We start from the raw sequence: 26,555 nt of genomic DNA, 5'->3' as shown, positions 1-26,555 counted from the left end.
GAATCAACTTCTAATCGTAAACTTCACTCCTAAAACTTATCAATAATTCTGCCTAGGGGGTGGAAATAGATTTTTTTTATTCATATATGGGCGTGTTTTTGTGTGGCGGTATGTGTAAACATACAGTTTTTTTTAACCCCATATTACCTTATATGTATCACCTCATGTCACCTAACATGCTTAATATACCTTATGTTCAGAATATGTTCAGAATTTGGAAATACTTCTTCAAAGTGGTTCTGCTCTTTGATCTAAGGAGGCGGTCTTTCCTATATGGTTTATATGGTTCCTCCTTCTGGTTTATATGAAAATGCATGTCATTCTATTGTTTTTATTTCATTTTTTAAATATACATGCGTAAACATTTCTCCAGTTGTGATCAGTGTATCTCGTGTGAAATGTTGATTTTTCTTTTACTTGGTTCAGCAATTTTTCTGGAATGCTGCACAGTCATCTTTAATGACTACATCATGTTCACCAAAGTTTATATTAGAAATTTATTTTTAATGAAGTCAGAAAGCGTGTGTCTGACATGGCATCCAAGAGTGGCTCTAGTCAGCTGTAGAGCAGACTTGCCAGGCCTCCATCCCCTTTCAGAGCTTTATTTCCACAGCCACCCTGGGGTTTGGACTCTCTGATGTCATTGCCCTTCACCATTTCCATGCTTTCACCACTTCTGTCCACACTCAAGGTGACAGCTGTAATCCAGATCCTACCCATCTGTCACACACTGCAGTGGGTTGAAACCTATCTGGTTAGAGATGAGGTTAATAGGTACCTTCACCAGTTGAACATATATCCTGTTACAACAGGTTATCTTCTGCCTTAAATATGAATAAGCTTGGTTTATAGACTAGCTTAATCTTAATTAAATGAGTAATGTCCTTCAAAGCAGTTTCTGGGGTTTTTTTTTTGGGGGGGGGGGGGTCACCAATTTTTTTCCAACCCCACACATGCCACTCTTTGAGTCTCTTCCTCCAGGGATAAGGAAGAAGTGAGATGTTTAGTAATAGTCCTTCATGACCCCTTATTCCTCCCAGTAGATCTGTGCCTTTTCTTGAGCATAATGTTTATGGATTTTTTGTTTTCTTTTGTTTTTTTGATCTGTCTGTCTGGGGTTATCTGATGTGACTTGGTAAAATCTCAAAGAGCACAGGTTATGTCTCCTTAGCTTATTCTGAGTAGATGCCACCTGCAGGTCTGAGACTGATATTAAGTAATTATACCCTGCTACCTCCCATCTTCTTTTCTTCCCTCTTCTATGCCATTTCCATTTGTTTGATGTACTTACAGTAATCTCTGTTGGTATTTGAAGGGTAGAAGCAAATGCCACTTTAGAGCTTCCTCAGTGCAGGTGAAATGATGACAATAATACAACAAATTTTCAGTGCTTTCATGCAGAAGTCAAAGACCGGCACAGACATTAACTCATTCATGTTCACGACAGCTGTATCAGAGATGACAGAAGACAGGTATTGTTGCATGCTGAGGTCACCAGAAGAACTGTCAGCCAAAGCCGGGGGAATACTGCAGTGGGAAGTTCGCCTCTTTTGCAGGGAGGGCAGTGAGGCAGGAAGAACAAAAGAACTTGCCGAATGTCCTCCCACCAGTCAGCCACAGATTGGGATGGGAATCTTTGGGATTGTCAGCTTTGCCACGTGCAGCGCTGTCACACCTGTGGGCATGTTTGGGAGACGGGCCAGTGTCCACAGGAGGCCAGGCAGGGCCCCAGGAGTGGAAGGAAGTAGAGCAAAGTAAAGCAGCTCAGAGCAGCCCTTGGACAGACTCACATTCCCTTCTTTGCCCTCACCTTTAAATCTGATACACACTGGCTGGGGCTCCTGGGCGGCTCAGTCGGTTAAGTGTCCAACTCTTGATTTTGGCTCAGGTCATGCATGGTCTCACAGTTCATGAGTTCGAAGCACACAGCGGGCTCTGCTTGGGATTCTCTGTCTCTCAAAATAAATAAACAAAAAATTTTTTTTTAAGTAAAACACCTGATCTGGACTTTCCACACTGAAAATCTTGGGCCATTTCTACACAGACCATTCATTTTTAAATAGGCCACATTTTGTGGGTTTGGACTGTCCTTTTTTTGTCATAAAGCAGTTCTGTCTGATTGGCTCTTTAACTGCAGCACTGACCCTGTGAGTAGAACATGCTAGTGATCTAACACATTAGAGAATTCTTTTTAACAAAGAAAAAAAATAACATATTTTAGAAAAGCCTCAACGTTTGAAAGTGCTTGGGAAACCTTTTCTCACTGGCCTCATTAGCCTTGGTTCCTCCAAGCTGCAGCATTTTCTCGGTCTAATTGTTTTTGGGACAGCAGGCTGAGTGGAGACACAGGCAGTGTGGAGATGGAAGAGTAATTGAACATCAGAAGCCTTCAACCCAAGGGCAAGGGAAACGTGACTTCCGAGAGATGAAGACGAATGCAGCCACTTTCGAGTGGAATTAGAATAGCCCTTCCTCAGACACGGGAGTTCACTCGGGGAGCAGCCGGCAGGATAGAGAGGGGACAGCGCTCACCTTGGGAGGAGGCCTCAGTCCATGAGGGCTTCAGAGATAACTTCCCAAAAGAAAGCACAGAGGAGGGCTTGTTATCAGAGGCCCGGGTAACAAGGAAGACGTCTGCTCTTACCATTTTTCCAGGCACACGAGGCATAATCTGGGTTAATTTTCTGTCCTCCTGCATCAGTGAGTGTAGGTAAAGGCTGTCCTTGGTGAACTTCAGCAGGCTGACAAAGGACGGACCCCTTCCCATATTCCACACTAGGCTCAGCGTCCCCTGTACGGGCCCTTCTGTGCTGCCATTAACGCACAAACCACAGGCCAGACGCCTGCTTCCTAAATTCAGCACGCGTTTTCTTCACTTCAGATTTATTTTAACACATTCCAAATCAGCGAGCATTTACTGATTTGATTCTCCTAACAGCATTACTTCAGCTTTTGAGGAAGTAAAGGTGAACAAGGAGAAGGCACTTTCCTTCACGAGTTCTTAGTCTTTTTTCCTAACTTTCCTCCCAAATGTTATTACTGAATTTTAATATTAAAAAACCTCAAACCTACAGAAAAATTGAATAGTACAGCAAAATCTTTATACCTTCCATCCAGATTTATAACTGCTAACATTCTTCTTTAACATTTGGTCTTCTTTCTTTGTATGTGTTTATTATTAATTTGGGCTGTAGTGGGTAGAGAATCAGAGCTTGTACAGGCTAGAAGCTGACATTTGACCTGAGACCGGAAGGATATGGGATATGTTCCAGAAGGAGGGGAAACATCGGAATTTCTCACAGGAGTAGGAAGTTCCTCATCTATTAAGGGAACAGCAAGGAGGTTCTGTGGGAGAAAGTAGCCATTTGAGGAAAGGCCTTAAATGCCAGGCCAAGGTGTCTGGGGTGGGGGCAGTGAGGTTGTGGGCGATTAGGTTCCCTCAGTTTTCTTTCAGATGGGAATGGCAGGGTTGGATGGGGGGAGAGGGAATGACTGGGAGGAAAGAGTATCGTTAGCAGACCACCTGCTACATGTTCTGGTAGGAGTCTGCTTACTGAGTTCCTTACAAAACCCAGGACGAATTCTATCGGTAATTTTAACGTAGGTTTGTTTAGGTTTTGTGCTTTTGGTTTTCTTGTCTAGTTTTGCTAAATCTTTGTCAGCCCTCAATTTGGATGGCAGAGGACTCTGTCCTTTTCTTATTGCTGAGCATATGCCAAATGACCAGGTCCTTGTTGATCTATTCCTGCTGTAGCTGAAATAATTTGAAATGACTTGATCTGCTCATTTGAATTTAATAGTCCCTTTATAACATGAGACTGTCTGAATACATATCTGCAAATGAATCAGTCCAAAGGTAAAGTTCCCTGGAGAAACAGATGACTGATTAGTATGGTTTCTCCTTCAAGAACCTTGATCTCTGCTGTTCAAACAGTATGGTAGTCACTAGCCACATGTGGCTGTTAAACACTTAAAACTGGATTTGTGCAAACTGGGATATGCTATAAATACACACTGGATTTCAAAGACTTAGGTCAGTAGACATTTTAGATATATTACATGTACAGAAAGTGGGCCACTCTCACCACTTTTATTCAACATAGCTTTAGAAGTCTTAACCAGGGCGATTAGGCTGGAACAAGAAATTAAAAGCATCTAAATTGGTAAGGAAGAGGGGCGCCTGGGTGGCTCAGGCAGTTAAGCGTCCAGCTTTGGCTCAGGTCACGATCTTGCAGTTCGTGTGTTCGAGCCCCTCGTCGGGCTCTGTGCAGGCAGCTCAGAGCCCGGAGCCTGCATTGGATTCTGTGTCTCCCTCTCTCTCTGCCCCTCCCATGCTCATGCATTTTCTCTCCCAAAAATGAATAGATGTTAAAAAAGTGTTTTTAATTGCTAAGAAGGAAAGCCGTCACTATTTGCAGGTGACATGACCCGACAGATGATACAGAGAAAACCCTAAAGACTATTTCAAAAAAACTGTTACAGCTAATAAAGGAATTTAGTAAAGTGGCAGGACACAAAGTGAATATACAAAAATGTTGGATTTCTATACACTAAGAGAACTATCAGAAAGAGAAATTAAGAAAATAATCCCATTTACAGTTACATCAGAAAGTATACCTAGTGATAAACTTAACCAAGAAGGTAAAAGACCTGTACACTGAGAACTCTAATACTTTGATGAAAGAAAGTAAAAAATACACCAATGGAAAAATATACCATGCTCATGGACTGGAAGAATGGTGTTAAAATGTCTATATTACAGGTCAGTGCAATCTCTGTCAAAATTCCAATGACATTTTTCACAAAAGAACAATCCTAAAACTTGAAACTGCAGCAGATTTTGAAGAGCCAAAGCGGTCTTGAGAAAGAACACACCTGGAGGCATCCTATTACAGAGCCACAATAATCAAACAGTATGTTACTGGCATAAAAACCGACACAGGTCAGTGGAACCATTTAGAGAGCCCAGAAAGGAACTTATGCGTATATAGTCAATGAAATTACAACAGAGGAGCCAAGAATATACAATGGGAAAAGGATACTCTCTTCAACAAATGATGATGGGAAAAGTGGACAGCTATGTGCAAAAGAAAGAAACTGGACCTCTATCATGCATGATTCACCAAAAAACTCAAACTGGATTAAAGACTTATACATAAGACCTATAACCATAAGATTAGTAGAAGAAAACAGATGGTAAGTAACTTGCCATCAGTCTTGGCAATGATTCTTTTTGATTTGACACCAAAAGCAAAGGTAGGCACTAAAACAAAAATAAGTGGGACATCAAATTAAAATTCTTCTGCAAAGTAAACCATCAACAAAATAAAAAGGCAGCCTATACTGCAGGAGAAAATCCTATACTGGATAAGGTATATCCAAAATATATAAAGTTGAATAGCAAAAAAAAAATTGATTAAATATTTTCAAAGAAGATAGTCAATTGGTCAGCAGGTACATTAGAAGGTGTCCAACCTCACTAATAGGAAAATGCAAATCAAAACCACAGTGAGATATCTCCCCTCACCTGTTAGAATGTCTATTATCAAAAAGACAAGAAATAACAAGTGTTGGCAAGGATGTGGAGAAAAGGGAACCCTTCTACACTGTTGGTGGGAATGTAAATTGGTGCAGCCACTATGGAAAACACTATAGAGGTTCTACAAAAGTTAAAGATAGAACTACCATATGATGCAGCAATGCTACTTCTGGGTTTTATCCAAAGGAAACAAAAACACTGAGTTGAAAAGTGCCCATCAATGGATGAATGCATAAAGAAAAGGGGGGGAAGGGTACACACACCCCCACACACAATGGAATATTATTCAGCCACAAAAAATAAAGAAATCCTGCCATTTGCAACAACATGGATGGATCTTGAGGCCATTATGCTAAGTGAAAATAAGTCAAACAGAGAAAGACAAATATAATATTCTTTATATGTGGAATCTTCAAAACAAAACCAACTCCACAATACAGAAAACAGATTCATGGTTGGCAGAGGCTAGAGGTTAGGAGTGGAAGAAATTTCCACAGTTATAAAATAAGTCATCAGGATGTAATATACAGCATAGTAAGTATAGTTAATACTGTATTGTTTGGAAGTTGCTAAGAGAATATATCTTAAAAGTTCTCATCACATAAACAAATATTTGTAACTGTGGTGACGGATAGCATATTGACATATCGTGGTGATCATTTCTCAAAATATACATATATACCATATTAGTTTCATACTACATAATGATTCAATATGTCAATTACATCTCAACAAAAATAATGTGTGTGTATAAACATTTTACCTATTTTTACTCCTTAAAAAGATGTGTGGATCACATATTTCCATTCAACAGTGTAAGAAAGATAATTGGATCTATTTCTGTGACAGATGGTCTCAAACTTGTTGTTTTTTAAGATTCCAATAAATATACATGAAAGGCATGTATTCTACAGCTCTACACTAGGACTAGTTTGAGATTCTACCTTCAAGAAAGTGAAAAGACTATACTGATATTTAATTTTTGACTATTTTTAAGAACGACCATAAGTATAAAGCCTAGTTGATAGGAAACCACTTTAAAACAGCAACTCTGGGAAAGATTTTTTTTTAATTTTTTTAAATGTTTATTTTTAAGAGAGAGGGAAACAGCACGCGAGCAGGGGAGGGGCAGAGCGAGAGGGAGACACAGTCTGAAGCAGGCTCCAGGCTCTGAGCTGTCGGCACAGAGCCCGTTGCAGGGCTCGAACCCATGAACCGTGAAATTGTGACCTGAGCCGAAGTCGGACACTTAACCGACTGAGCCACCCAGGCGCCCCTGGGAAGGATTATTATTATGAAATAGTAAGTTAGTAGTGTTTAAAACAAAGTTTGACTATCATACATATCTGTAAAAACCTTTTTTAAATCTGTAGTTCAAATAATTACAATGGTAGAGACCAATCATAGTGAAAGGATTTCAGAGGCAGTAGAGTTGGCTTTTTCCTGCTAATGAAATCTGTCATGTTTTCTTAATATACAGTGTTTCTCCAAATAGCCCAAGCATCTTCAGAGGGTAAATGATGAATGTAGAGCATACGGTAGTTCCATTATGTCTGAAATGGTGATATGTCCAGTGCGTCTAACTGCACTCCTCGAGTTTAACCTAATGTTCCGGGATGGTGGGGAGTCTTGAGATCCATCATAATGGCTTCATTAAGCATTTGTCTGTGTGGCATAGAAGGTATTCATTTAAGGCTTTGGACGGTTTCTGCATTTCCGCGGCATCGCCCACTGACTGTCCATCAGGCTGCTTTCAGTTCCATACTTTAGGGAAAACAGACCAGCCTCGATTCTTGTTGTAAAGCTCTTCAAAGCGTTGCCTTACCCTCCCTTGGTAACATGTGTCTAACAACTTTTATTATCGTCATAGCCTGTAGATTTAACCTCCCTGAACTTCATTTTCCTCATGTGTAAATTGCAGATAAAAACCTGCTGTACCTCGAGCACGCGCTGTGCTGTGAGTGCCCAGGCAGTGTGTGGAATGAATGAGAATTACTCCATCTCAAATACCACCTCTTTGCATAGCATCTCCTGGGCAAAGCTCATTCACTTCCCTCTCTTTACTCCCTCAGTTTCATCAATTTGAGAAATGTTTGCATTGCCTTTTTAGAATTTTACTGATGTTTTTTTACAAAATAACCCGTGTCAACGCACAGATTCCTAGGAAGCCAGGACAGAGGTCAGGCCTCTGGGGAGAATGTATGTGGCACCCTCCTCACCCAAGGATTCACTTCCTACTCGAATATACAACCCATCCTGGCCAACTCATCAGCGCCTGCCCCATGCTTCTGTCCAGTCTGCTGGGCTTCGTTGTATATCCATCTTTCTATCTCTAGTGTCCAGCAAAGAGTATACATAGCCTTAGTAAATACCTATAAAACAAATGACTTACTAGTCTGGCCAAGCTTATCTCATTGTACCTCTCCGCTGACTATAAACTAATCACTTGAATCAAGGCATTTGCTAATAGTTCAAATCATGGCAGTCTCTCTCTCTCTTTTAAAAAGACTACTAAGGTGGGGAAAGAAAACCTTGACCTACTTCACTGACAGAAGAAAGTAAAGACGTTTAAGGTTTCTTTAACACTTATATGAGAAAACTGAGTTCATAGATAGAGCCAGGGTTTGAACCCGCGTCTGACTTAACCTCACATGATGAGGGTTATACTATTTTTGACAGAGAGATGCCTCCTCTGTGAAAGTATCAGAACAGACCTATGACCCAGGTGCAGAGGGAGCAAATGCTTCCCCATCTTGCTCTGCAAAGCCTTAACGCCTCAGAGTCCTCCCACAGTGCTCCTCCACACTGTCAGCCCGCTGAAAAGAGCCACAACCCCGTGCATCAGCTTACAGAGGTAAGGCAGGCAGGAATCCAGGACGGATGGCCCTTCTTACCTTCATGTGACACCAAAAGGATTGAATACTTTGAATTCTACCAATGTGCCAGCTTTCTGCTTTATAATCTTTAGTCTTTGCAGCTTTAGAGGAAAGCTGGTGGGGTGTCACTGAAAGGAAACAATACTAAGTGCCTCACTTCCATCCTTACCTTTGGGAAGGAAAACCGTTTGAGGTCATGGATGAAAACTGTAAAATCAACGTTAATGTTTCTCTTATTTTTAAGTACTTCTGTGTCTCTAGCATATGAAAACCCAAAAGTTGGGCTGTGCCTCTGTGGTCCCTAATATATCCGGTATTGAATTTCATTGGAACAGGAACTACATTGTTGTCATTAGACCCCAACTGCCCTTAAAACAATGGATGACAGTGGCTTTGAAGCAAACAGACGAGACTGAACTTTCACATTTAGACAGAGCAAGCAACTTTAGCTTATGTTTATCACATATGATATGGTTGCTTATAATTTTATACATAGCTGTAACTTTTATTCTGGTCTCTGATTAAAGCAGGACTTGATCAGAATGACTGGTTATCTTAGAACCATGGTTTACTCTCTGCAAACAAAGAGGGGGGAAGATAAACTGCATCTAAATTGTCTAAATGTTGAATCGAATCTAACTGTTAAGCCAGCCAAAGTTTTGGGCAAGTTCTCTGGGATAGGTATGAACAAGTAATTTTTGAGGGAATGATGGCATCACGATGGCAACCTAGGTCATTCCCATCTTCAGTCCCCTTCCCAAGAAACCAAGTAACAGTTATCCACAGATGAGACACCATTGTGAAAACCCCAGAGCATGGGCGTGAACCTAAAACACAAAGACCGAGGGAGACTGCCCTAGAAGAGGAGAGGAGCGGCTGCACTCTGGCCGTACCCCTCCTCCCCCACCCCGGGCAGCACAACGCTGCACCAAGTAGAGCCTCCAGTTTCTCCAGCGGGAGAGACAGCCCGAGATGGACATCCAGCTCCCCTAACACCAGGGCTCACCTGAAGGGGACCCAGACTCGGGGCTCACCTCAAGGGGGGATTGTGCAGCTTGACCATGGGGATCAGATTGTGATTAAAAAAGGGAAGTGGGGTTTATAGCAGCCACATCTGGATCTTGGAAGACCAAGTCTCCACTCACAGTGGCATCCAAACAGAAATCTCAGCCAGTGCATTTGCTTACCTGCAGAGCCAAGACTGTGGCCCAGTCGGACCAAGGAACTTGGTGGGGCACAGATCTGCCCGATTTGGGACCACAAATAATGAGCCACGCCAACTGTGGAGTCTGTTCATTTGCACTGCTTGGGCCGGACAGCTAATTCACAGGGCTACCTACTGCTGAGTATAGTTCCCAGCCCAGGAAGCCTGGCCTGAGACCCTGGGAAGCTGTTTAGCCCAGTGGGACTCAAGTGGAAAACCTGGCCAGCAGTGTTGCCTATCTGCAGAGCCAGAACGGTTACCGTGTTTGGCCAGAGAGCTTGGTGCAAAGTTCCACCTGATTGGACCCCCAAACAAGAGCCTTGCATGCTCTAGGGCCTGACCTATGGCCCCAACCGACTAGGGAAACTAATTTATAGTCCCGCTCACTGTTCAATACAGCCTCCAGCCCAGGTTCACCAGGAAACCCAAACATATCTCCTTCAATCCCAATTACAGGAGCACTGGACTGAAGAGCCTAGCCAGCAGCCTTGACCATTTGCCGAGCCAAGCCACAGCCTGTTTGGTCTCCAGAAAAAGAGCCTTGCCAGCCTCGGGGCCTCTACCGCAACCCCACCTGAGCAGGGAAATAATGTGTAGCACTGACCACTGCCGAGTACAGCCTTCCGCCCACCCAGCCAGGGAACCTAACCAGGGCACATGGAAGTCAGGTAGCCCGTCCTACAGCCCTGCTTGTAAGCGGCCCGCGAGCAGAGAACACAGCCAGTGGCTCTCCCCGTCTGTAGAACAAAGCGAGTGACCCCACCTGGCCAGAGATGGTACACAGTCCTGCCTGATTTGGGTCCCCAAACAACAAGCCACGTTGCCTGTAGGCCTTGTGCTCCCGCCCTGCCCAAGCAGGGAATCTAGTTCACAACCATGCCTATTTCTGAGGATAGTAGTAGTCCTAACTGTCTAGGAAGCCTGACCACCAAATCCAGTCAACTGTGGCATCCAGCATACAGTTGCACTTTGGCGGGGAACACAGCCAGGACATGGAACTTGAGGATCCTATGTTAGGCCACAGAACAAGTCTTAGCAAATTCAAGAAAATTAAAATCATGCCAGCTGTCCTCTCTGCCCACAACAGTATGAAACTAAAGATCAATAACAAGAGGAAAACTGGAAAATTCATGAATACATGGAAATTGAATAGCACTCTCCTGAACAACCAATGGATCAAAAAAGAATTTTAAAAGAAAAAGTATCTTGAAACACAGCATACCAAAACTTACGGGATACAACAAAAGCAGTTCTAAGAGGAGAGTTCATAGTTACAATGCATACATCAAGAAAATAGATTTCAAATAAACAGCCTAACTTTATACCTATGGAACTAGAAAAAGAAGATCTAAGCTCAAAGCCTGCACAGGAAGGAAACCAAGATTCAAATGAAAACAAAGATTGGGAAGTGAAATGGAGAACAGGAAAACTGTAAAAACTAAGAGTAGGTTCTATGAAAAGATAAACATAAAAGAGAGGACTCAAATCAACATTTATAAATGAAAAAGATGACAACCCAAACCACCAAATACGAAACATCATATGAAGGTACTATGAAAATTCCACCGACAAACTGCACAAATTGGAGAAGAAATGAAAAATTCTTAGAAACATACAACCTACCAAGACTGAGTCAGGAAGAAATAGAAGATCTGAACAGATGAATTACTAGGAAGGAGCTTGAATCGATAATAAAGAAGCTCCCTGTGAAGAAAAACCCAGGACCAGATGGCTTCACTGGTACATTTTGACAAACGTTTAAAGAAGAATTAGTGCCAATCCTTTTCAAACTCTTCCAAAAACTCAAAGTGGTGGAAACACCCCCAAACTCCTTTTGTGAGGCCAGTATTACCCTGATACCAAAGCCAGATAAGGACACTACAAGAAAACTACAGGCTAACACCCCTAATACAGATGCAGAGTTTTTCAGGGGCACCTGGGTGGCTCAGTCCATTGAGCATCTGACTTTAGCTCAGGTCATGATCTCATGGCTTGTAAGTTTGAGCCCCGCATTGGGCTCTGTGCTGACAGCTCAGAGCCTGGGGCCTACTTCAGATTCTGTGTTTCCCTCTCTCTTTCTGCCCCTCCGCTGCTCGCTGGCTCTTCCTCAAAAACAAATTAAATTTAAAAACAAGAAGCAAAAATTTTCAATGAAATGACTAGCAAATTAAACTCAGCAGCATATTAGGAGGATTATTCACTGTAATCATGGGGAGATTTACCTCTGGGATGCAAGGATGGTTCAACATACACAAATCAATAAACATGATACATCACATTAGAATGAAAGAAAAGCAATCATAATCATCTGAGTAGATGCAGAAAAAGCATTTGACAAAATTCAGCATCCATTCATGATAAATACTCTTAACAAATGTATGGAAAGAACATATCTCAATATAATAAAGGCCATATATAACAAGCCCACAGCTAACATCATACTCAGTGGTGAAAGTTAGTTTTTCCTAAGCTCAGGAAGAAGACAAGGGTGCCAACTCTAACCAATCCTATTCAACACAGTATTGGAAGTCCTAGACAGAGCAGTTAGGCAAAATAAAAGATATCAGAATTGGAAAAGAAGTAGTAAAACTGTCAATTTGCAGATGATATGATTTTCTATACAAAAAAATCCTAAAAACTCCACCAAAAAACTGTTAGATGAACAAATTCAGCAAACTTGCAGGTTACAAAATTAACATAAAAGAATCAATAGTGTTTCTGTATACTAACAATGAGCTATCTGAAAAACAAGGAAATGATCCCATTTATATAATAGCATCAAAAACAATAAAATACTTAGGAATAAATTTAACCAAAGGCGCCAAAGATCTCTACACTAAACCTACATTAATGAAAGAAATTGAACAAGACACAAATGGGAGAATACCCCATGTTCATGGATTGGAAGAATGTACCTAAAATGTCATACTATCCAAAGGCGTCTATAGATTTAATGCAATCCCTGTCCTAAAATTTGTATGGAACCACGTAAGACCCTGAAATAGCCAAAGTAATCCTGAAAAAGAACAAAGTCAGAGGCATCACACTTCTTGATTTCAAACTATATTATAATGCTATAGGAACAAAACAATGCTACCAGCATAAAAGATATACACATGAGCCAATGGAACATAATCAAGAGCCCAGAATTAAATCCCCACATATACAATCACCTAATAGATGACAAAGGGTCCAAGAATACTCCACTGAGAAAAGACCATCTCTTCAGTAAATGGGACTGAGAAAATTGGATATCACATATGAAAGAATGAAACTAGACTCCTATCATAAACCACTCCCAAAAACTCAAATGGATAAAGACTTAAACATGAAACCTGAAGCCATGAAACTCCTAGAAGAAAAACTAGGGAAAAACTGCTTGGACAAAAGGTCCTGGCAATGTTTTCAATATGACACCTAAAGCACAAGCAACAGATTAAGAAAATAAACGCGTGGAACTGCATCTAACTAAAACCTTCCACACAACAAAAATCAACAAAATGAAAAGACAACCTATGAAAAGGAGAAAAAAATATTTGCAAGCCATGTATCTGATAAGGAGTTAATTTCCAAAGTATATAGCTCATACAATTCATTACCAAAAAGAAGAAAAAAGCAAATAATCTAATAAAAAATGGCCTAAGTACCTGATGAGACAGTTTTCCAAAGAAGATACTCAAATGGCCAAAAGGTATACGTAAAGGTGCCCAACATCTCTCCTCATTAGAGACGTGGATATCAGAACCACGATGAACTGTCACCTCTCACCTGGAAGAATGGCTATCATCAAAAAAACAAAAAATAATAAATGGCTGGCATGGTTTTAGAGAGAAGAGAATGCTTGTATCCTGTTGGTGGGAATGTAAATTGGAGCAGCCACTTTGGAAAACAGTGTGGAGTTTCCTCAAAAAAATTAAAACTAGAACTACCATATGATCCAGCAATTCCATTTCTGGGAACATATCTGGAGGAAGCGAAAACACTATGTTGAAGAGATCCCTGCATGCCACGTTCTCTAGCAGTCCTATTCACAATAGCCAAGAAATGGAAACAACCTAAGTGTTATTTCCATCAGTGGATGAATGGATAAAGAAGTCATGTATGTGTGTATGTGCATGTGTGTGTATATACTGTGTACACACACACAGGAATATTATTCTGCCATCAAAAGGAGAAAATCCTGCTATTTGCAACATGAATGGACCTTTAGGATATTACGGTAAGTGACGTGAGTCAGAAAAAGACAAATAGTGTATGATGTCACATATATGTGGAATCTAAAAATACCAACTTAACAAAAAACCTCAGATATTTTGTTGCCAGGGCTACAGGGGTGGGGGGAATTGGGTGAAGGTAGACACAAATTTCTAATTACAAGATACAGAGATACTGGGCACATAATGTACATAACTATAGTTAACAATGCCTCATGGAATAGAGCTGGTCAAGGTGGATTCAAAAGTTCTCATCACAAAGAAAATATTTCGTAATACGTGTTAACAAAGTTTGTTGTGATAATCATTTCCTAGGATGTATATACATCCGGTCATTATGCTGTTCCTGGGCATCAGTATCTCAGTGGAACTGGAAGAAAATCATTTGCTTTTCTTCTATCTGTGGGAAGCTGTCAGTCTTGTTATTTTACTTCATGATTGACCCTCAAACATTCAAAGCAGGGGGAGTTCAATCATAATTCCAAATATTTTCCTCAAAAAAAAAAAAAAGGACTTCTTTCTCATAAGGAAGACTTCAAGGTTTGGTCAAAAAGCATGATTCTTTGACTTGAAGAAATACACTCCAAAATAATTGTAGTGACGTAGTAAATTGAAATTCATGATTTGTATTTCAGCTTATTCATCTTTTCTATCATTTCATTGTAATACAATCAAATATATTTCAGTGTAACCTTTCATTAATATTGACCGTACCGTTAGAGACTGGATGTGTTCCCCTAAAAGTCCTAGGTGGAAGCCATAACCCCCCAAAGTGATGGTATTTGCAGGTGGGATCTTTGGGAGGAGTTTAGAGTTGAATCAGGTCAGGAGGGTGGGGCCCTCATGATGGTAATCAATTAAAACGATTTTTATTCTTTCTCCATTAAGAATTAATGTCTTAGGAAAACCAATGTATATAACCTAAGTGTCCATCTAGCCCTGATAATCAGATAGTCTGCTTTCAGAAAATCAGAAAGGAATTTACACGCAAGTCAAGCTAGAGAAATAATCTTGTGCTCTTGTCCTTGGAGCCCATGTGAAAACCACGATTTTAATCTAATCAGTTTCCAAAACAGTAAAGTGTGCTGCATGAAATTCAGGTGGTCGTGTACACCTTCTTTGCACTCTACACTGGCAGGCCCATGAAAGCATCCCAAGTTGTCTTCATGAATAAAGGTTTGAAATGTTCGAGAGAGAACCGTGAAACCCTGGGCCTGGGCCAGAAGTCCCGACATCCCTGTGTGCACCTGCCTGCAGGCGTGGCCACCCCGCAGGAGAGCCAAGGTCTCTTTCTCCAACAGATCCCAAGCAGACTTGGCCTTGAACCCACGACCACCTCCCCTAACTCACTATCCTCACACTTGTGTCTGGGTTAGTAAATTCATGTATGTATTAATGTCCTGTAGAAATTTCATCTCAAAATTCCCAATTAACTAAAAAGGCCAGAGCTCCTACTGAATTATATATTAGGGTGATATTCCCACAAGGTTCACTCTGTACCCTTAGTTTTACCTTCCAGTTTGCATCAGTAAACGCATTGACAACTCCGAAAAACAAACGAATTTGAGTTTTAAGTAAATAAACTGTGTTAACTGGTAATACTAGTTATACATTATCCTGTAATGCTGTTTCTGAATTGCCTTTTCAAGATTTCCTCAGAAAGATAACAAGCTCCCTCTTGTGGGCAGTGGGCATTATATATAATTATTTCCCCAAAGCACTGTAACTTCATAGGTACCTTTTGTTTAAAGGAAAAGGGTCCTCTTCTGTCTTTGACAGCATGGGCTCTATTTTTCTCTTTGAACGTTAGCAAGGAAAATAATATTGATTATCATGGAATGTTTATAGGACAAGTCACGAGTTTAGAGTCATTTGATGTGAACTGTTCTTCCATGTGCAAAGACATTAACTTCAGCTAACCTGTTAGAACATATACATACAGGTATATATTGATGTGTATGTGGAATTGATAAGCAAATTCTATCACTCAACTCCTAAACCTTTACTTTGATAAGTAGTTAGAGGAGATTATCTCATCTCCTGGCCTCAGTTTACAGCTTGGCTTATGGCCTCCTCAGGATCACCCCGTTGGAAGTCTGCTTTGACCTTTGAGTTCCTATTAATTTTACAAAGCAGGCCTGGCTCATTTTGGCTTTTCTTAATTTACGAGAAAAATATAACCAAAATCCCATGCCTTTTTGGAGTAATTAGCTTTCCGCCCCATATCATTCATACTTGACGCTAAGACTGCATCTTTATAGAGTTTAATAACTTATGTAAAATGTTAACTCTGAATCATCAAGAAAAATTATAATTGCACCCAGGCAGGGAAGCAAGTAGCACATTAGAAAATGGGTTTTGATTTTACAATCGGTAATGAAAAAAAAATTAGAAAATTTAATGAAATTTTGTGAGAGAATGGCATATATCCCAGAATGGTTAACAACCAATAACCAACTCCCAGAAAAGTGGTTATGGCAAGTTCTAGACATTTTAGTTTTAAAATCCCATGTCATATGTTTCACCTGTCCCACATTTTATATATCTTCTATCACATATATATTTATATAGCTTCTATCTTAGGCACATGCTTAACTGCTTTTCTGGTAACTGTTGACAGAGTTCTACACTGGAGAAAGGCTGGCTGTCATTAAACATTTCTTTCTCTCATTTTCTTACAGCAAATAACGTGCTTGGTTTTGGAACACTGGTCAGTACTTCCAATACCTACGATGGATCTGGTGTCGTGACCGTGGAAACGGACCATCCGCTCCTCTGGACCATGGCCATCAAAAACTAACCCCGCACCTGGCATCCATAGCTGTGCCTCTGACTTACCTCATTTGCCACCGACTTCTCGCTCAACAAGAACAGTTCACCTTGGTTTACAGAAATGAAACCTCTCCACGGGAAGCCCACTAGTTTTCAAGATATTGATGTTTAGATAACCCAGGTAACACAAATGGCAGATCTCAATTTTACAGCGAGGGAGAAAAAAATCATTATTTGTTCAAGTAAATAAGCTCTGCGACATTCAATTGGAAAACTAATGTGGATCATGCCACTATAACATTCAGTACTGTTATGTTACTAATCATTACATTTATCCTAGAAAATTTTTTTTTAATTTTGAAGCTGAGAAAGTTCTCTGCTGAGGTTTCTTGGTGTTCAACACGTAAGCCTTCTTCTGCCTGTCCTTAAATCCATACCCCAAAGGCTACTTCTGAGTGTCTATTCATGCTAGATTCCTCTGTATAATATAGGAAAAAATTCCTTTCAGATTGGGATGTTAGAACCACACCATTTCACCCTGGCCTCATTACTGTCTTGGTATTATGATCTTTTAAAAGTAAATCAAGAAGCATTGACCTAATTATTAAGTTTGAAAACAGGCAGTTATGTAAGCTCCACATGAAGGGAGACACAGCGTGGAAGGTGAGAGGTCAGAAAGCCCCACTGACACAGTCACCCCAAGCTCAGCTCCGCAGTGAGCATGCTACCCTTTAGCGGAGTGACAGGTGAAAACCGCCCTTGTCATATTTACAACCAAGCCTGAAAACGTGCAGAGGACATCGACGCATGCAAACTGAATGGTTTCCGACATTGCTCAGACTGAAAAAGCAGTGGTTCACAGACCCCAAGTTTATGCAGAGGACCAGGAAAGGAGTTTGACAACCCGTGGGGATAAGCGAGCACTGCGTACTGAGGATCTGGGTCTGAAAGCCTGAGTTCCTGTCCCTGTCCAGCCATTCACCCAAGTTCCTGAACCTGCTCCTTAGCCAGAAAGTGGAAGGGGCTGCACGGAGGGTGCCTGAGCTTCCTTCCCACAGTCAGAGTCTAGACGCTGACACCTGCCCATTACCAGGCAGAGAATGCACAGGGTTGCTGACTCAGCAGTTTAAACACCTGGGGCCCTGGGATTCATCCGTGTTTCTAACGAGACCCTCTTCTCTCTTCTTACCCTTTCCTGAATGATTTACCAAACCAAACGTTGCCATACAAACCATGACATAGGAACACCCCCCCCCCCCGCCATGTTTTAGGTACACACATCCCCATCCTGCTGCGAGGGAGCAGCAGCCCTTTCCTTCCTGGTGTTGAGACAAAGCAAGAGTCAGGTTTGAAGTGGAGAATAGAAGGGGGATCAGCTGAACCAGCGTGCAGTTGTAAACAGCTTACCTGAGAGGTCATTTTTAGTTATTATGCAAATACATGAGATTGAAATCCGATGTCAAATAAAATTAGTTACCCACGTATGTTTGTAGTCCACTTTTAAGATAACATTCCATTTTCTCAGTTGTATTCGTTATCACCAGTCTCATAATCAAGGTTTCTGTACAAAACAATAAAATTGCTCAAAGGATGAGTAAGAGTGACACTATTTCACCCATCCAGTGTCGGAGGGCCAGCCAGGATTGTTGATACTTGCTCTGTCCGGCACGCAGGGTACCCACCGGATCACGTGTGCCAGGGGTTCACACAACCTCTGGATCCGTTGCCCATCTGTAAAACAGGGAACCTATGTAGCACCTGTCTACCTTGTAAGACTTAAGAAGGACAGGGAGACTGCTTTCAAAGGTCTTTATAAGCTGCAGAAAAAAGAATGGAAGGAACTGCTGTCACAGAGAAAGTGAAGACAAGTGGGGGAGGAAGGGCCCTGGGAAAGTGGAGAAGGGAAAGAGCGCAGGGTAGGGTCCCAGATCGCGCGCTCAGGGCCGCGTACAGGCTCCCTCCAGAGCCTTCCACGTCGTCTCCGCCAAGCAGCTCCCAGAGCCTCTGTCCCTGTACTGCCTGCCTTCCCACTCAGAACAGCAGACACGATGGCACAGAAGCCGGAGGAAAGGTCACGCATCGGCTTCTTCATTGGCTCATTCAACTCAGAACCTCCAACGGAAAAACTTAGTACTTAAGACCTCCAAACCACTGCCCCCAACAATACCTGCACCAGAAGAAACCAGGAAGGAGCAAAGGACCGGTGGGCACAGCGCGTGCCATTCTCGGCACTTGTTACTACTTTTTATTTCACTTAGGAGCTGAGGCTCAGCCGTTATACGTACATTACTAGAAATGAATTCACGACATATAAATGTCTTCTGTTTTGAATTTTTACTACCAAAAAAAAAAGGAAAGCAATGCATGTCCTACTGACCCTGAAAATCTTACCAGTGGCAGTAAGTGGATACTTAGCAAAAGGAATATAGTTTCTGAAACCCAGTAAGCAGAGGTGGGAAAAGCATTCAGACAGCCCACGCTCACCACCTACGGATCGGGCCAGAGCCACTGGACGCCCAGGGAAGGGCTTCTCTTACAGGACAGGGCACCTCTCCCACTTCCTGCAAGGCTACCGAAGAATTAGGTATTGGACCCCATTCCGTTCCTTAAAGCTACCCAAGTGCTCCTTTTCTCTTCGTGTGCTTCCCTGCCACACCATTGAAACACATATCTCTTACGTTTGTCCCAACAGCAGGAGTCTGCAGACAGCATGATCTCGGGTCCCCAGGCAGCCCCTCTTCCCACCGTCCTGTCCAGTTTGGATCCTGTCCAGGATCCTGGTTACCTAAGTCACTGATCAGTGAAAACATGCTACGATTGCTCTTCTCTACAGGCAGCTGGGAAAGTCTGAAAATGGCTGCAGCTACTAAAAGCACGGGGGGGGGGGGGGGGGGGGGGGGGCACAGGTGACTCTGAGACCGAGTGAGCTGTGTGAAGTGGGCCACGCCCCCAGACAGAGGAGGACGGGCAGGGCAATACATCTCTCTTCCTTCAGTTTTACTCAGAGCAAGGTTCTCCCGGGATGGGAACTAGGGCCATGTCAGTGACAGAGGCTCCTCAGAGCAAGGTGGAGGGCATGACAGCGTGGACACTCAGAGGGTAAGTGCACAGCGTTCGTGTTTGCTCCGTATGTGCGGCATGCGTTTTAACAGGCCTTGCTTACTACCCCTGCTCAGATTCCTACCTTCCAAAGTTTTACTTGAACAATCAAAGCAGCCCTTGGATTGGACGTGATGGAGACTGATGACAAAAGCCAAGTCAGTAAGCAGCAAGAAACTATTTTATTCTCTAAGGTTCTACGATGATAAAAAGGGTGTGGGGTGCCTGGGTGGCTCAGTTGGTTAACCATTCAACTTAAGCTCAGGTCATATCTTGCAGTTCATGAGTTCAAGCCCCATGACAGGCTCTGTGCTGACAGCTCAGAGCCTGGAGCCTGCTTCGGATTCTGTGTCTCCATCCCTCTCTGCCCCTTCCCCGCTCTCTCTCTCTCTCAAAAATAAAAAATAAAAAGGGTATGGTCTGAATGGTGACTTTCAAATTGTATCGCTCACAACCCACCAGAAATACATTCCATCATATGACCTAGACTCACATAACAGTGTGTGCACACACTCAGAATGCTTTAATTTATTCTAAATTGAAATAAAAACAGCTAGAAATTCTAGATTGGAAAAAAAAAAAACGCCAAAGGATAGAGTGAAACGCATAAAGTAACTTTTAAAAATGTATGGATGTAAATGCAAGAGTTCTGCACTGAGCAGAACCCTTCTTTCCTAAGTTTAAGACAATATGAGTATAATTTACCCCTTAGTAACAGTTTTCATTCTATGTGTGTGAAGAGGAGTAACCTTCTGATGACAGCAGGCTGAATGGGATCCTAACTGGGAATAACATCAATTTAACTTCATTAAGAATGGGGAGAAGAGCTAGATTGTTTAAGTTGTGTCTAAAACATTCTATTCAGAATAAAAAAAACGATCCTTACACCTGGAGGAAGATTAAAAGCCAAGCCACAGGGTCAAGCCATTCCCAGGGAGCCAATGGAAAGAGTGGAAAATTCCAGGCACGTACGGTACAAGTTCCTTCCTTGCCCACAGATTTCACTTACCAATCGTAGTTTTCCCTTCAGATGAGCCCCAGTCTGAGCCTCGTCTCAAACCATTCTCTAGGCAGCCACCATCAGTTCTCCACCGGCTGGGCCCCCGGAGGCAGAAAGCCAATGCGTGATCTCACCACCACACACACCACAGCGACACTTCCCAGCCCAGGAAGAGGTCACGGCAGCATCGTTTTCTTCCCAGGTTATGAAGGACTTGTTTGCCGTGTACTTAATTCTACCCCTGAAAGCAAGACTTGTGGGCTGCGAAAGAAAGACTAATGCCATCCCTGCAGATTACTTGAAAAACAGAAACGACCCTGAGATCACTCAGAGTTAAGAAGGTTCTCCTAACAGACCCATAGCTGGTCCCTGAGAACAAAGAAATCTAAGACTTAACAACACAACGTGAGTACAAAGGTTGAAAAGCGTTTTAAACTAATTAGTAAGAAGCATGGATAAAAGAGTACAAATCAAACCTTAAGTTTTTCTTTTAAAAATAACCTTTAGGGGCACCTGGGTGGCTCAGTTGGTTAAGTGTCCGACTTTGGCTCAGGTCATGATCTCACCGTTCGTGAGTTTGAGCCCCACGTCGGGCTCTGTGCTGACAGCTCAGAGCCTGGAGCCTGCTTCAGATTCTCTGTCTCCCACTCTCTCTGCCCCTCCCCTGTTCACAGTCTGTCTCTCAATAAATGTTTTTAAAAAATAACCTTTAAATCCTAGAGAATAGAGAATATTTAATAGCCAGGTATATTTTGAGCAATAAACCTGGGAAATTATGGGCATAAAATTCTGCAGAACTGAACAGAGTCCCATCTGAGTGGCACAATTAATTTTGTGCTCGCTTGTTTAACACTGAGTCCTATGCTAGAGTAAAAGCCCCTTGGGAGCATGGACTTTGTGTTTCATGTTCTCCGCCAGATCCTCTGTCTTCGAATAGGGTCATGTCTGTGGCAGGTGCACAAAACCTGTATGGCATCGCTGGTGCATGAATTCACCTTCCCACTTGTACCCGTGCCTCAGGAACATAGCGCATGGCTTCCCTAGTCCCTGAAAACTTACTCTTTTCCCTCCTTGATCCCTAACTATCCATCATTTAAGTAGATAATGCTAAAGTTTTCCTTAAATAGTTTCTAAGTCCTCATGATAAAAGCCCTAATTCTAGACTGGACAGACCTGGTGATAGACACTTACTTGCTCACTCACAGACCTGAAAAAGGAGACAATGTTCAGCACCAAGACTGTGCTTAAAGACATCATCCAAAGCAAAGCACAGCTAGTCACAAACTCGAAAGGCCAAGGAGCTTTAAGTTGCTTGAAACGGGGAAGGGAAAACGAGAGTCATGAGGCCAAGCAATGACAAAGGTTTGGAGGACTGGTATGGACTGAAAGAATCAAGGTCAAAATAAATGTAAAGAGCGTGTGTGACTGGCCTAAATTGCCAGGGGGAAGAAAATGGAAGGATATGAGATTAATAAAGAAAATTCAGAGTTAGGAATCTGGTAGCTGGAGCTATTTCAGCTCTGGAGGTTCAAGGAATGACCCTGGCTGTCCTATGCTGAGGTTGTGAGGCTACGGACGCGAATATGTATTACTCTGAAATACTTAGAGACCATGACGTTCAATTAGAATGCACGAGTAGGCTTTCTGTGTTACAGTAAGACGTTCTCACCTGTTCCTTACAGAAATTCATATACTCTGTCCCACCAGCCCCTGCTGGATAACCCCAATAATTTTACTATCGTCAGTTACAATGTTAGAAGAATAACCATCTCAAAAATATTGAGGCTTTTATTAGTATGGCTATGGGGGCAAATATGTGAAGGGCATAGAGTAAGGGATTTCTTAAAATAATAAAGAAGTTTCGCTTTTTTTTGTGTACCGTAGGAAATACTAAATGTCCACCAATTCTCTCTCTACTGTGCCAAACTTCATTAGTTCAAGAAATATTTTTCACTCTACTTTCCATTCCCTGTTCATGAAAAAACTTTCCTAGACCCCACTGGTCTATACATTCTTCTCTTTTATTTGCAGTCCTTAACATTCAGGGGAGCCTCCGTGAGTAATGACATGAGGGGAAATGGTGCAGAAAGTTGGGAGAGCTCTTCTCCGGCGAATTTATTATGCGTATTTTAAAGTTGACCTTTTAATCCAAGTTTTTATTCGATTCCGTTGCAAGGAGTTAGGCAACACAGTCAGTTTGAATATTTGTATGCCACTGGCACTGAACAACGATTTTATGAGGAAAAAGTCACAGATTAAATCACGAAGAGGCCAATATATTCTTTTTAAGGCTAAATGGAGGTAGGATGGAGATTTTTGAGGAAGAAAGTACATTTTCCACAAAAAGAAAACCGGTCTGTAAATTTTAAGAACTGGACACACACCTCATTTTCGTAATTTCTTCTCCAAATGAGATGTTGCTGGTAACCGCGTCCACGTGAGCACATAAATGGCATTAGTCACACCGATGCTATCGTTTCTCATTCCCGTCTTCGGGAACAAATAGCTTTTCACAAGTTGCTCTGAGGTTAACCTTTCTCTTGGGTAGGAGTGTAATTTATAAGAGCTGAACCTCAGCACAAAAAATCAAGGAAATAATATTAGTCAAAGGGGACAGGATGAACAGATTGGCTACAAACTTGGAGTAACGGAAACCCCAAGTTACTGTGTAGTTTCCATTGATTTCATATTCTGGCCTTCTCGGGACATTCCAGATGCCAGGACCTCTCGTAGACTTTAGGCGAGACACGTACCATTTTAACGTAAAGAAAAGAATCTTCTAACATGTTGCCATCCGACAACCACAGAATGCACTCCCGCCCCCTGGCCACGGCAAGCACCCCAGTGTTCAGTCCGAGGCTGAACAAACACTCTTGGGGACCTAGCCCCTAAATTAAGCTCCAACATTCTACGTTGGGTAATTCCCCGGGAGATCCCACGTATACCTACATGAAGTCTGAGGGAGAGGATGTATCTGTTTTCTAGATTGTGCTGCTTGATTAAAACCATCAGAAGCAATCTTAACTTTGTATTTTTTACACATGTATTCTTAGGGCCTCGTTGAAATTTTACCCCTAGCGCATCTGCTCGGCAGGCTCCTGGGTGCAGGCTCCTGGCTGGGGAAGGGTCGGACCTGTAGAAGCGCACGTGAAAGGACCCGGATGGTTCCATGAGCGGTTCAAGGTCCCGGGCAGGAGATGGGCCCCGTGCCGCTTCATGGTAATAACAAGTTAACTTCCAATAATGCAGAAAGTCTGGTTTAAGGGGAATATTCCGAACTGACACACTGCTGTCCTTTAACACAAATCTGAGTGTCTACTGCAAGGCAGACGCTGGGGTACAGGGATGCCCTCACTGGCTCCCATTACAATGACATGGGTGAGGGACAGAGGGGGTTGGGAGAAAGGGGGACACACAAGAGGAAAGCCACGTGGGAACGCAGACAAGAGGGCAACGAGGAGACTTTCACTTTCCTTGTCTACCCAGGAGGAATGCTGGTGGGCCTCAACTTCCAGCATGAACACGACCTGTGAACACGTGTACAAGACTGGACTTTTACGTTTCCAGTAAGAGCTGTTTGTGAGAAGTCTGTACCGACGGGTTGATATTAAGAGCAAAAAGGACACAGTGCCCATGAACATCTTGGTCACAATTGTGTAAATACTAGACAATACTGGGAAACTATATATTGACACTTTTGCCCTGGTTAGCTTTCAATAATGAAATTGCAGGTAACGTTTTCCTCTCTCTACTTCGGTCTTTTTTCTACATTTTTAAGGAAAATAAGCAGCATGTACAGGAACGTTGTACTTTTTGAAACATAACTGTATCCTTCAATTTAAAACATTTACATGGAAGAAAAAATAAATTGTTGCATATTAATAAAAGCCACTTCCTAACATTATAAAGACATTCACACAAGCAGAGGGGCCTAAAGGGACCCACAGAGGCAGGCACAGATTCTCAAAGCCCTTGACAAACAGTAGTCACACAGACAGGCGGGTCCAGGAAGTCAGATGGGCAAAAACTGACGTACGTGTGCAGGACGCCCGCCAGCATGGAAACCCCCGTCATCTGACTTGTTCTGTATTTTCTCAGACATTGAGAGTATTTATTCTATTATTCTAAGACGCACAGTTTTTTCTCTCTCATAAATGAAATTTCAGCTTTGCATTCAACAAACACGGCGGAGCATCCCCTCCTTGAATTCCATCTCAATCCTTACGGTCACGCCCAGCCTAACACCCTCAACCCTCTCGTCGTGCTCACTTGGCAAAGCCAAACCCCTGTTGAAATCCAAATCTCTGCCTCCCCTGCACCTGAAAATAGATGGAGAAAAACACACCAGCGTGATGACTGGCCGCATTTAAAATCAAAAATGTACCAACACACATTTACGCCGTTCCTTGATGGTGCCCAGCACATGTCCACAGTCCATTCACCCTGACATCCTCAACTTCCCCTCTGCCCCGGACCGTCCTCGCCATCATCAGAACACAATACTATCTTAAGTCCTCCTGTTGACCCCGCTTCCTCTGTCGTACCACCTCACTTATTTTCCTTTGTGGTAAACTCCTCTCAAAAGCTGTCCAAGCAAAGGCACTTTTCCCAAACCCCCCTCCGCCATTTTCTCTCTTAAACCCCACCTGGGAGTGATGCCTTGGCCCCGCCATGCCACCAAACCACGGTCCTCTAAGTAGGGGCACCACCGGCACCCATAAGGGTGAGGCCAGTGATGAAGCCTCAGTCCTCGTCGGCCTTGACCTCGCGGGCCTGTTTACCGCAAGGATCACGTTCTTCCCTTCACTTCCGGGAAAGCACGCTCTCCTGGTTTCATCCCCGCCTCGCTGGTCACTCCTTCTCCAGACCCTGTGCCACTTTCTCAGCTTCTCCTCCAGCCTCTGAAGGCGCTGCTGCCAGGTCAGTCCTCCCTCCTTTCTCTCGCACCGTGTGCGTTCACCCCCTTAGCGATTTCACGAAGCGCTCATGGCCTCAGACGGTGTCCGCGTGGAAACTCGCCCCTCCAACTGTCTACTTGACGTCTCCACTCTGACGTCCAAGACTCTTCACATCAGCACGTCCACCACTAGCCCTGCGCTGTTGTCCCCAGCGCCTGCTGCCACCACCACCTTCCCCATGTCAACCAATGGCAATCCCATCCTTCTGGTCCTCGGCGCCCAAAGCCTGGAGTCATTCCGGTCTCCTCTTTCTCTCACGATTGGTAGCCCTGCTTTCAAAAGGTACTTCGCATCTGACTGCTTCTCACCATCCCAGCCATTATCCTCCTGGCCCAAGCCACTGCTACCCCTCATCTGAATCACTGCAAATGTCCCCCAACGGCCCCTACTTCTACTCTGTCCCTTCCCCGGACTGCGCTCAATACAGTAGCCACATCCAACCGTTCTAGTTCTCTGTGCAAATCTCTGCAGTGGCTTCGGGGAAAAGCCAAAGGCCTAACACTGGACTCCGATGCCCCAGATGATCTCCCCGCCCCCCCCCCCCCCCCCCCCCGCAACCTCCCTCTCGTTCTGTACTCTCCGCCTGCTCGTTGCGTTCAAGCTTCATGGGCCACCTCGCTATCCCTCAGACACACCCAGTACCACTGCTGCCGGAAGACTTTGCCCTGGCTGTTCCCTCTGCCGGGGACGTTCCTCTGCAGGTGCCCACTTGACCGACACCCTTGCCACTTTCAAGTCCTTTCTCAAATCTGCCCTTCTCAGTCAGACCCACCTGGGGGGTGTTACTGAATAAAGGAATATGCCCCCTGCCCTATCCCACCCCACCCCATCCCTGGCACTTTGTATCCCTGCTACTTTGCTTTAATTTTTTTGTTCCCCAAAGAATACATCAC

At 43.1% G+C, this 26,555-nt stretch overlaps 1 protein-coding gene and 1 long non-coding RNA gene across 13 annotated transcripts in view; both read left to right on the top strand.

The window, feature by feature from the left end:
• TPK1 (thiamin pyrophosphokinase 1) overlaps nucleotides 1–18,199 on the top strand; it is a 351,530-nt gene extending 333,331 nt beyond the window's left edge. For all 12 annotated transcript variants that reach the window (XM_047837362.1, XM_047837351.1, XM_047837356.1 and 9 more), the window contains one exon: nucleotides 16,515–18,199. In XM_047837362.1, coding sequence (XP_047693318.1) covers nucleotides 16,515–16,633 — 119 coding nt within the window. In that variant the 3' untranslated portion in view covers nucleotides 16,634–18,199. The remainder of the gene's footprint in view (nucleotides 1–16,514) is intronic.
• A 2,020-nt stretch (nucleotides 18,200–20,219) lies between these two features.
• On the top strand, nucleotides 20,220–24,550 carry LOC125160401 (uncharacterized). Its single transcript, XR_007150242.1, has 3 exons — nucleotides 20,220–21,109; nucleotides 23,758–23,923; nucleotides 24,191–24,550. It is a non-coding gene; the product is annotated as an uncharacterized LOC125160401 (long non-coding RNA).
• The last annotated feature ends 2,005 nt before the right edge of the window (nucleotides 24,551–26,555 follow it).

The sequence above is a fragment of the Prionailurus viverrinus genome, chromosome A2 (assembly GCF_022837055.1).
Source record: "Prionailurus viverrinus isolate Anna chromosome A2, UM_Priviv_1.0, whole genome shotgun sequence".
Classification (NCBI taxonomy): Eukaryota; Metazoa; Chordata; class Mammalia; order Carnivora; family Felidae; genus Prionailurus; species Prionailurus viverrinus.
The sequence above is the reverse complement of the archived record's forward strand: the minus strand, read 5'-3'. Positions and strand labels throughout refer to the sequence as shown.